At 33.4% G+C, this 11,543-nt stretch overlaps 1 protein-coding gene across 1 annotated transcript in view; it reads left to right on the plus strand.

Moving 5' to 3' along the window:
- Positions 1-10,273, plus strand: part of SYCP1 (synaptonemal complex protein 1) — a 100,175-nt gene extending 89,902 nt beyond the window's left edge. The window contains exons 30-32 of the mRNA XM_045546887.1: positions 2,265-2,408; positions 9,753-9,842; positions 9,940-10,273. Of these exons, the coding sequence (XP_045402843.1) occupies positions 2,265-2,408; positions 9,753-9,842; positions 9,940-10,077 (372 nt within the window). The 3' untranslated portion in view covers positions 10,078-10,273. The remainder of the gene's footprint in view (positions 1-2,264; positions 2,409-9,752; positions 9,843-9,939) is intronic.
- The last annotated feature ends 1,270 nt before the right edge of the window (positions 10,274-11,543 follow it).

The raw sequence follows: 11,543 nt of genomic DNA on the forward strand, positions 1-11,543 counted from the left end.
AATATTATTAAGGATCCCTTGTACATGAGGATTTGCTTCTATCTTGCTGCTTTCAAGATTACCTTTGGCTTTGGACAGTTTGATTATAATATGTCTAGGAATGGTTCTTTTAGAGTTTATCCTACTTGAAGTTTGTTGAGCTTCTTAAATGTATAGATTGATGTTTTCATCAAATTTGGGAGGTTTCAGCTATTATTTTTTTCAAATATTCCTTTTGTCCTTTCTCTCTCTGCTCTTGTTCAATAACTTTCATTGTGTGAATGTTCATGTGTTTGGCGGTATACACAAGTCTCTGAGGCTGTTTGTTTTTCTTCACTCTTTTCCTATTCCTAAGACTGAATAATATCAAAGAACTATCTTTAGCTTCATGGATCCTTTCTTTTGCTTGCCCACATCTACTGTTGAGCCCCTCTACTGAATTTTTCATTTCAGTTATTATACTTTTTAATTTCAGAATTTGTATTTGGTTCTTTTGATAATTTGTATCTCTTTATTGATATTCCATATGGGGAGACATTACTTTCATGTTTTCCTTTAGTTCTTTAGACATGATTTTCTTTAGTTCTCTGGATATATTAAAAATGACTGACTTTAAATCTTTTTCTAGTAAGTCCAATGTCTGGGCTTCCTTAGGAAAAGTTTCTATTGTTTGCTTTTCCTTGTCTCTATAGGCTATACTTTCTTGTTTTATTTCATGTCTCATAATTTTTTTGTTGAAAACTGACATTTAAAAAAATATAGTGACAATTCTGGAAATTAGATTCTCCCCTAACTCCATGGTTTATTGTTTTTTCTTCTTTAGTTATTGTTTGTTTAGTAATTTTTCTAAACTAATTCTGAAAAGTTTATACTCTTGTGATTGAAACTGGTCTCTACTTGATTAGCTTAGTGTTCAGTTAATGTTTGGACAGAAATTTCCTTAAATCAATAAATTTCCCAATCCTTGCTAAGGGTCTTTTTGTGTGTATGAGGGCATACCTTCAATATTTAGCCACACAGTTGGCAAATCTACCTTAGCTTTCAAATTCCTGCTTGTACCAGAACCTCAGTATAAGCCAGTGGTGAGAGCTTATGGCCTTTTCGGGTCTTTCCTGAACCTGTATACAGCCCTACACATATGTGTGGGCTTCTGTATTTCCAGTAATATTTCAGAGATTTTCTTAGCCCCTATGGATATCTCATTTCGTAGCTTTCCTTTTAAGGTTTTTGGTTAATCCTTTGTATTCCCTGCTTCAGGTTGCTGCAAAGTTAAAACACATTCTTGTAATTGTTTTTCACAAATGCTTCCCTCTATCTCACACACACACTAAAGAGAAGGCCTTTTTCACTGAGTTCTCAGGTTGAATATAATCAGCCTTGTAAGTGGGATCTTTCAGAGACCCATCAAACAGATCAAAACATGACAAATCTTCAGGAGTAAAGCTTTGAAAGAGCTTCAGTTCTGTTCTGTTCTATCTGGTGATTGCCAGGTTGCATCAGGAATGTGGGCTGTTATTTTTTAAGGATAACATAGAGCTGGAGAGCAGGGGATGGGATCTGGAAATGTTAAGATGTCACAAAGCTTGCTGTTCTTACACAGGTTCAACCATTTTTTTGGGAGGGCAGAATAAATAACTCTTCAAGTTGCTGCAAGCCTTTGGTTAATTTCCAGAATTTTGAAAAAAACCTGACTGTGCCAAATTGTACCAATATTTTGATAGCTTTTATAGAAGAGTGAATTTTTAGAGCTCCTTACTCTACCATTTTTGCTGTTGTCATTGACTTAACTTTTAAAGATACTTTTTTAAATTATAAAAATTACAGGGTATTATGGAATCCTAAACATTGACTAATGTAAATAAATTTACCAACAAAAAAATAAGCCAATATATTTTCTTACAAAGCAATAAGGAATTTTGTGAAGAGAGCAAAGCTCACTCAGTTCTTTGTTTTTAATCATGATTAGAAAAGTTAAAGTCCCTCTTAAGATTGTTGATTACTGAAGCTGGAGTAGCTCTTTCTTTCTCTCTCTCATTTCTTTAGCAAGTCGAAGGGAAGGACAAAGAAAGTCCACCATTGTAAATTTTTTGAAAAACATTAGAAAATTTCTGGTATCCAAAATTTGAATTAAATTTTTATTTAAAATTTTTGCTTCATATACTTGCCAATAATAATGAGATTTATAATTGATAAAGACAAATTATCTTGAAATTATTTGTTAAATCATTTTTAATAGTATGTGCTTTATTTGATGTGATAATTTATTACTTTTTATTTTTGGATAGGCATTTACAGTGAGGACACCAACAAAAATGAAAATACATCAAAGAGAAAACAAGAATATACCCACTGAAGAGAATAACAAAAAGAGAAAAACGGTCTTTGAATTCGATATTCATTCAGATAGCTCAGAACCTAATGATCTTTTGGTAAAAATATTACAAATAATCAGTATTTATTATTTGTTTATATTATTATTTGCATGTATTATTTATTGATGTATATGTATAATATATGTACATAGTACCTACCATTGCAATATTGGGGGAAGGGAGCAGTGGCGCTTAGGCAGTAACTCAAGAGATGGGGAGCGGCTGTAAATACAGATGAAGCTTCGCTTGCTCACTTGCAGCTCACCTCTTGCTATGTGGCCCAGTTCTTAAGTTTCATGGAAGACAATTTTTCCATGGATGGGGGGATGAGGGGAGGTGGTTGGGGGTTTGGAGGCTGAAGTTGTGTGTCCGGGTTCCTAACAGGCCATGGACTGGTACTGAGCTGTGGCCCAGGGATGGGAACTGCAGATTTAAAGTATACAAGAGGATATACGTAGGTTATATGCAAATACTATGCCATTTTATATAAGGGACTTGAGCATACACACATTTTGGTATCCACAGGGAGGTCCTAGAACGAATGTCCCATGGACACTGAAAGACAACTGTATAGAAGTGTTGTTATTTCTAGTTTACAGATGAGGAAATGGAGTCAAATGAATACCTTTTTCAAAATCACATAGCTGTAAGGCATGGAGCCAAAATTTGAACACAAAAAGTCTGGTTCTGTATCCTATGTAACTCATTGTATATAGTAACTGCCAATTTAAACTGCAGTTCAGATATATAAAAATGTATGAGAATTAGTAGAAAGAGCATGGGCTTTGGAATTAAACATTCTAGGGTTGTAACCCCTACTATTTTTACAGCAGTGTGAATTTAGGCCACTTTCTTAGCTGATAAAAAATTTAGAATTATTCAAAATTACTTCATTTTGTTTTTTAAAGGAGCATCAATCGATTTTGCAATACAATAAAAATATTACAGTCATGGAATTGCACACAATCTTTAAACTAGTCTAAAAAGACATTTCACAGTGAGTTTCCTTGATTATAATTATTGCATGAATCTATTAGTCATTTTTGTAGTTTTCCTAGCTTATATAGTTCAATTTTGGTAAACATTCAAATTATTATAAAAATTAAGATTTAAAAATGGATTGTTGAACATGACCCCAGGAAGATGGAATAGGAAGTGCCAGTAATCCATCTCTCCATCTAGACAACAAGTGTACTGGCATAAACTGTCTGAAGTAACTATTTTGAAACTCTGGAGTTTCATTTGAATGCTTATAGCTTCCAGAGGCAAGCTTGGCTGGTAAATTGCAGTTAATTTTGGTCAATTTCAGGCTTAAGTGTGGTAGCGGCTACCGGTCTCCTTATGCACAGCCCCATGATAGGCAGCTGTGTTCATGTTCCTTGTGTGGCTTGCTGGAGCCAGGGTGAGCAATAAAGACCTTATGTTCCAAATATCAGGGTTCAGTGTTCCAACTCCCACTGGCTGAACTGACTTCTAGAAATTTACATGTACTACACCTGTTTGGCTCCCCCCACCCCTTTTCTCTTTTTCCATTTTAATTCTTTGGGGAGACAGGCATTTAAGCAGTAGGGCATTCAAAAACAAAAGCTAAAAGGAATTTAGAAAGCCACCGCACATGCCTGGGGAAAGACACAGGCTCAGAGAAGACCTGAGGAGACCTTAAGCTTTTACCTTAGGCTGCTGCTTGGCACGGAGACACTTTCAACAGTAAAACAAACAAACAAACAAAAAAAGCAGCAAACCCTAGGGAAGAGGGAAAATCTGATTTCCAAAGTTACCAAATTATAAGATTCAAATGTTCAGTTTCAGCAACAACAATAACAACAAACAAACATAAGACATACAAAGAAACAGGAAAGTATAGCCCATTCAGGGGAACAAAACAAATTGACAGAACTATTGAGGAAGCCCAGACATTGGCCCAAGTAAACAAAGACTTTAAAACAACTTAAAGTAGCTCAAAGAGATAAAGAAAGACATAGATAAAGACAAAAAACTATGTAAGAATAAAATGAGAATGCTGATAAAGAGATAGTAATTGTAAAAATGACCACAAAAAAATTCTGGAGTTGAAAAGTATAATTGAAATGAAAAGCCCACTAGAAGGGTTCAAAGGAAGATTTGAGTAAGTAGAAGAATTGGTGAACTTGAAGATGACAATTGAAGTTACTGAGTCTAAGAAAGGGAGAGAAAAAGGAACAAAGAAAAGTAAACAGAGCCTCATAGACTTGTAGGACACCATCAAGTGGATCAATATATGCATTGTAGGAGTTGCAGAAGGAAAAGAGAGGAAATAGGTAAAAAGAGTATTTGAAGAAATACATGACTGAGAACTTCCCAAATTTTGATGAAAGACATGAGTCAACAGCTCCCCAAAGCTCAGAAAACTCCTAAGTAGGATAAACTCAGGCAGACCCACATGGAGACATTATAATCAAACTGTTTAAAGAAAATCCTGAAAGCAGCAAAAGAGAGGTAACTCATTACATACAAATTATCTTCATCAAGATTATTGGCTTATTTCTCATCAGAAACCTTAGAGGTCAGAAGGCAGTGCATTTATATATTCAAAGTTCTGAAAGAATAAAACTTACCAGTTGAGAATTCTATATCTGGAAAAACTGTCCTTCAAAAATAAGATAGAAATTAAGGAATTCCCAGATAAACAAAAGCTGATAGAGTCTGTTACCACTATGTTTTTCAAAAAGTGCTAAGGGAGTCCTTCAGATTGAAAGGATGTTAGTAACTCAAAGCTGTATGAATAAGTAATGACCTCTGATAAAGATAAATCCATGAGCAATTTATAAAAGCTAGTATTTTAATTTTGGTTTATAACTTCACTCTTTTTCTACATAATTTTAAAGACAAATGCATGAAAGTTTTTAAACTATGTTAGTAGGCACACTATGAAGTTGTAGTTTGTGACATCAATTAATGGAAAGGGAGGATGAGTTGTGTGGGAGCAGAGTTTTGTAGGCTATTGAAGTTAAGTTGATACAAATTTGAATTAGATTGTTATTAGGATGTTAAATGTAACCCCCATGGTAATTACAATGAAATTATTTACATGATATACATGAAAGGAAATGAGAAGGGAATTAGAATGTTTAATTACAAAAAAATTGGTACCTAAACAATTGGTAATTGAGGATATGAGGAACAAAAAAATTCCGCTAATAACAGACCCTCAAAATACATGAAGCAAAACCTCCTAGAATCAAAGGAAGAACTAGTGGACACTTCAATAACCGACTTTCAAAAATGGATAGAAACAACCAGAGAGAATGTAAGTAAAGAAATGGAGGACTTGAACAACACCATAAACCAAATTCCCTAAACTAACTCAAAATGAAAGAAAACCTCAACTGACCTATAACAAGTAAAGAGTTTAAATTAGTAAACAAAAACTTCCCAAGAAAGAGCAGTCCTGGACTAGGTGGCTTCATCAGTGAATTCTACCAAACATTTAAAGAAATGACACCAACCCTTCTTAAATTCTTCCAAAAAATTGAAGATGGAACACTCTCTACCTCATTTCATGAGGCCTCCAGAAATACCTTGATACCAAAGGCAGATAAAGACATCACACACAAAAAAATTACAGACCAGTATCCCTTATGAATTAGATATAAAAATACTCAACAAAATATTAGCAAATCAAATCATATAGCATATTAAAAATTATTCACCATGACCAGGTGGGATTTAGCCCAGGAATGCCAGGGTGATTCAACATAAGGAAATGAATCAGTGTAATAAATCACATTAATAGAATGAAAGGACAAAAGCTATATGATCATCTTAGTGCAGAAAAGGCATTTGACAAAATCCAACACCCTTTCATGATAGAAACTCTGAGAAAACTAGGAATAGAGGGAAAATTCCTCAACCTGATAAAGCGTATTTATGGAAACCCCTAGCTACCATCATACTCAATGGTGAAAGACTGAAAGCTTACCCTTTAAGATTAAGTATGAGCCAATATGCCCACTTTCACTGCTGATATTCAACATTATACATTATACCGGAACTGACTGCTTACCTGACTAAATTGTGTATAGATAGTGAAGATATCTAGCTAAAGTTATATATCTTTAACATCTAAAGATATTAGACGAGAAAAAGAAATATTTAAAAGGCATGCAGAAGGAAAGGAAAAGAGAAAACTAATTTTCTTCACAGATGACACAATCTTATGCATAGAAAATTTCTAAGACTCTATAAGAAAGCTACTAGAGCTAATAAATGAATTCAGTAAAATTGCAGGGTACAAGATCAACAAACAAAATTTGATTATGTCTCTGTACACCGACAATGAACAGTCCCAAAACGAAATTAAGAAAGCCATTCTATTTACAAATAATTAAATACTTTGTAACAAATCTAACTAAGGAACTGAAAGACTTGTACATCTAAAATTATAAAACATTGGTGAAAAAAATTAAAGAAGACCTAAAAAAAGTCATCATATATTCATGGACAGGAAGACTTAACATTGTTAAGATGTCAGTACTACCCAAGGCAATACCCAGGTTCAATGCAATCTCTATGAAAATTCCAGTAGCATTTATTATAGAAATGAAAAAGCCAATACTCATATGGAATGGCAGAGTCCGAAAGGCTAAAACAGTCTTGGAAAATAAGGATAAATTTGGAGGACTCAGTTTCCAACTTTGAAACTCACTGCAAAGGTAGTAATTAAAACACTATACTATTGGTATAAGGACAGATATATAGACCAATGGAATACAATAGAGCCCAGAAATAAACTCTCACATATATAGTCAATTGATTTTTGACAAGAGTGCCAAGACCAGTCAATGGGTCAATAGGACAATTTTTTCAACACATAGTACTAGGAAAACTGTAAAAGAATGAAGTTAGACCCTTACTTTCTTAGTCTGTTTGTGTTGCTATAAAGGAATAGCAGAGACTGGGTAATTTATAAAGAAAAGAGTTTTATTTGACTCACAGTTCCGCAGATGTACAAGAAGCATGGTGCCAGCAGCTGCTTCTGGTGAGGGCCTCAGATTACTTCTACTCATGGCAGAAGGTGAAGGGAAGCCAGCATATTACATGTGAGAAAGGGAGGAAGAGAAAGTGGAGGGAGTTGTCAGGCTTTTTTTTTTTTTTTTTTTAAACAATAAGGTTTCTCAGAAACTAATAGAGTGAAAACTCACTCATTACTGTGAGGACAGAATCAAGCCATTCATGGGGGACCTGCTCCAATGACCCAAATACCTCCTATCATGTCCCACATCCAACACTGGGGATCAAATTTCAACATGATGTTTGGAGGGGATAAATATCCAAAATATATCACTTACCTTATGCCCTATAAAAAATTGACTCAAAATGGGTTAAAGACCTAAACTTAAGAGCTAAAACTATAAAACTCTAGAAGAAAACATTGGAGAAATCTTCATAACATTAACTTTGGCAGCTCCTTTGTGGATATGACACCAAAAACATGGATAATAAAAGAAAAAATAAATTGGACTTCATCAAAGTTATGAACTGTTATGTATCAAAGGACATTATCAAGAAAGTGAAAAAGACAAGTTACAGAGTGGGAGGAAATATTTGCAGATCATATATCTGAGAAAAGATTAATGTCTAGAATACATGACCAACTCCCACAACTCAACAACAAATCAACCCAATTAGAAAATGGGCAAAGGACTTGAATAGACATTTCTCCAACTATGATATATAAATGGCCAATAAGCACATGAAAAGAATGTTACAAAGAGTCATAAGGACAGATGAGGTTTTGTTGTTTTAAATTGGATTCACTTATTAGTCATTATTTTTATATGGGCAGTCATTCATGAATATTCAGTTACTGTGCATTAAGTAAAATTTTGTTGATAGTTTACAACATGATTTTTAAAATAATTTCATTTCTCTTTTTTTAAGCTGGTCAATTAGTGCATACTCTGAGTGTATCCATAAAGATAGCTATATGAGTTATTTATTGAATTCTGTTGAAATCTTAGATTTACGAATATCTGTTTGAAATTTCTTATCCATGAAGGCTCTTAAGTTTTTGTTAAATATGGCTTTAGGGAAGAGCATGAAAAGATCATGTGAAGTGACTGCTTACCTGACTAAATTTGTGTAGCATATTCTTTAAGAGAATGGATTTTAGAGCCAAACTAACTGGATTTGAATTTCCTTCCACCTCTTACTAGCTCTGTAATCTAGGACATGTTACTTAATATTTGTGTGCCTGAGTTTCCTCACCTGTAAAATCAGGATAATAGTATACTTAATTCATAAAACTATTTGAAGATTAAAACTAATTAAAATATGAAAAGTACTTAAAACAGTGTCTGATATATAGAAAATAGTATATATGTGTTACCTATTGTTATTTTAGAGAATTACAATATTCTTAAATTTATAATTATAATTTTTATTTTGGTAAAATACACATAATGTAAAATTTACATCTTAACTATTTTTAACTGTACAGTTCAGTGTTATTAAATATATTCATAATGTTGTATAACCATCACCATCATCTATCTCCATAACTCTTCATTTTGTAAAATTAAAACCTTATACCCATTAAACAGTAACTCCTCATTCCACCCTCCCTCCAGCCTCTGGCAACCATCATTCTACTTTCTGTCTCTATGCTTTTGACTACTCTATGTATCTTATATAAGTGGAATCATACATACACTATTTGTCCTTTTGTGACTAGCTTTTTTCACTTAGCATAATGTCTTGAGCTTCATCCATATTGTAGCATGTGTCAGAATTTTCTTCCTTTTTAAGATTGAATAATATTTTATTGTATGTATATACTAAATTTTGATTATTCATTAATCTGTTGGTGGATACTTCGGTTGCTTCCATGTTTTAGCTGTTTGAGTAATGCTGCTATTAACACGGGGTACATGATCTTTTCGGATTCTGCTTTCAGTTTTTTGTGGTATATACCCAGAAATGGAGTTGCTGGATCATGGATAATATTGTAATTTTTATAGGATTATAAATGTTTGTTATAAACATTTCTAGAAACTTATTTTTGGACCTTAGCAGGGGTAGGAGGAGGAGAAAAAAATGATAGCATAAAAACTCTGGAACTGAAATAGAAATCAGTAGTAAAATGCTACTCATTATACACATCTTGTATCTCACATAGTATTTCAGGATTATACTTAATAGAATAAAAATCTAGGTCCTTGTCTGGCCAATTGAGAATTTATTTTGTTGTTGTCTTCTTTCATTGGTCATTCTTTTTTTACTCTCTCCTACCTCCTCCCTTCTCTTTTCTCCCTTTTCCCTCTTTCTACTCTTAATTCTTCTCATATGTGTATATTAGCATAATTTTAATAATATAATAATGATAATAGCCCAACATTATATATTTTTGTATTTTTCTTCAAGAGCCTGGTTTCAGAGGAAGAGACAGTGAAAAAACTAGGCAAGAATAATAATCCACCAACTTCTCATCTTTGTGTCAGAACACCAAAAAAGGTAGCACTTAAATTTTATTTCAGAAAGGAAATTTTAAAAGCTAGATATCTTTAAAAAAATAATTAAATGTTATGATTGTATTTTATTTTGTATTTAGACTCCTTCATCTCTAATAGCCGCTGGATCTTCAGTGAAGACTGGATCTGTGAGAACAATACGGGAGGACTATTGGTCTATAATTTCTAAAATGGATAGGAAAAAAAAAGTAAAGGAAGCAGAAAAGCTGTTTGTTTAGTTTCAGAAAATCGGTGTGATTAAGGAGCCTAATAACATCAAATGTATCGTTAATTTTTTATTCTTATTTTCCAAAGAGCCAAACTTTATGTGGAAATTGAGATTTTGGAAAAATATTAGCAAAAATAATTTATTTCTTTATATTTTTATATTTTTGGCCTAAATTTAAAATAACTACATATTATTTGAAAACTTGTCATTATATTCAGATAATCAGATGATTATATTTTGTTGTTACCTTTTCTTGTATTTGTGAAAACTGTTTTTACTAAGTTTTCAAATTTGTAAAGTTAGCCTTTGGTTGCTAGGAATGCACTGTAGAGATGTATTCTTTATTCTTTGCTATTAAAATATTTTGGATGTAAATAAATGCTTCTCATTGATTCTGTGAGGTCATCTGAACAGCTAATTGTTATAACTTTGAGAATATTATTCATTTTTAAAATCTTGGCTGGGCTCGGTGGTTCATGCTTGTAATCCTAGCACTCTGGGAAGCCGAGGCGGGTGGATTGCTCAAGGTCAGGAGTTCGAGACCAGCCTGAGCAAGAGCGAGACCCCGTCTCTACTAAAAAATAGAAAGAAATTATCTGGCCAACTAAAATATATATAGAAAAAAAAATTAGCCAGGCATGGTGGCTCATGCCTGTAGTCCCAGCTACCCGGGAGGCTGAGGCAGGAGGATCGCTTAAGCCCAGGAGTTTGAGGTTGCTGTGAGCTAGGCTGACACCACAGCACTCACTCTAGCCTGGGCAACAAAGGGAGACTCTATCTCCAAAAAAATAAATAAATAAAATCTTGAGAGCATTGTAATAGAGTTTTACACTTTTGAAGCAGCTTTGATCTCTATTTACAAAATTGACAAGTGGCCTTTAATAGCAGGAAAAAAAGGATATATAAGTATGACTTACTGAAATACTTCATTTATACAACATTTATTTTTCTTATTTCAAAATTATCAAGGGATACAAATGTTTTTGTTACATGGATACCTTGTATATTGCTTCAGTTGGGGCTTTTAGTGTGCTCATTACCGGAATAGAGTTCTGGCTACCCAACAGGTAAGTTTTCACCCCTCACTGCTCTCCCACTCTCCCCACTTTTTGGTTTCCAATATCCTTTATCTCTCCTTGTGCCCATGTTTGCTTATCATTTAGCTCCCAATTATTAGTACATGTTGAGCATTTTTCATATCTTTTTGGCCATTTAAATGTCTATTTTCTTTTGAAAAACTTCTGTTCTTATCATTTTCCCACTTTTTAATGGGATTATTTATTTTTTTCTTGTGGATTTGTTTGAGCTCTTTGTAAATTCTGGATATTAGCCCTTTATTGGATGTATAGCTTGCAAATATTTTCTTCCATTCTGTAGGTTGTCTGTTAACTCCATTGGTTGTTTCCTTTGCTGTGCAGAAGACTTTAATTAAGTGTCATTTATTTATTTTTGTTGTTGCTATATTTGACTTTGGGA

Source organism: Lemur catta, chromosome 3, assembly GCF_020740605.2.
Source record: "Lemur catta isolate mLemCat1 chromosome 3, mLemCat1.pri, whole genome shotgun sequence".
Taxonomy (NCBI): Eukaryota; Metazoa; Chordata; class Mammalia; order Primates; family Lemuridae; genus Lemur; species Lemur catta.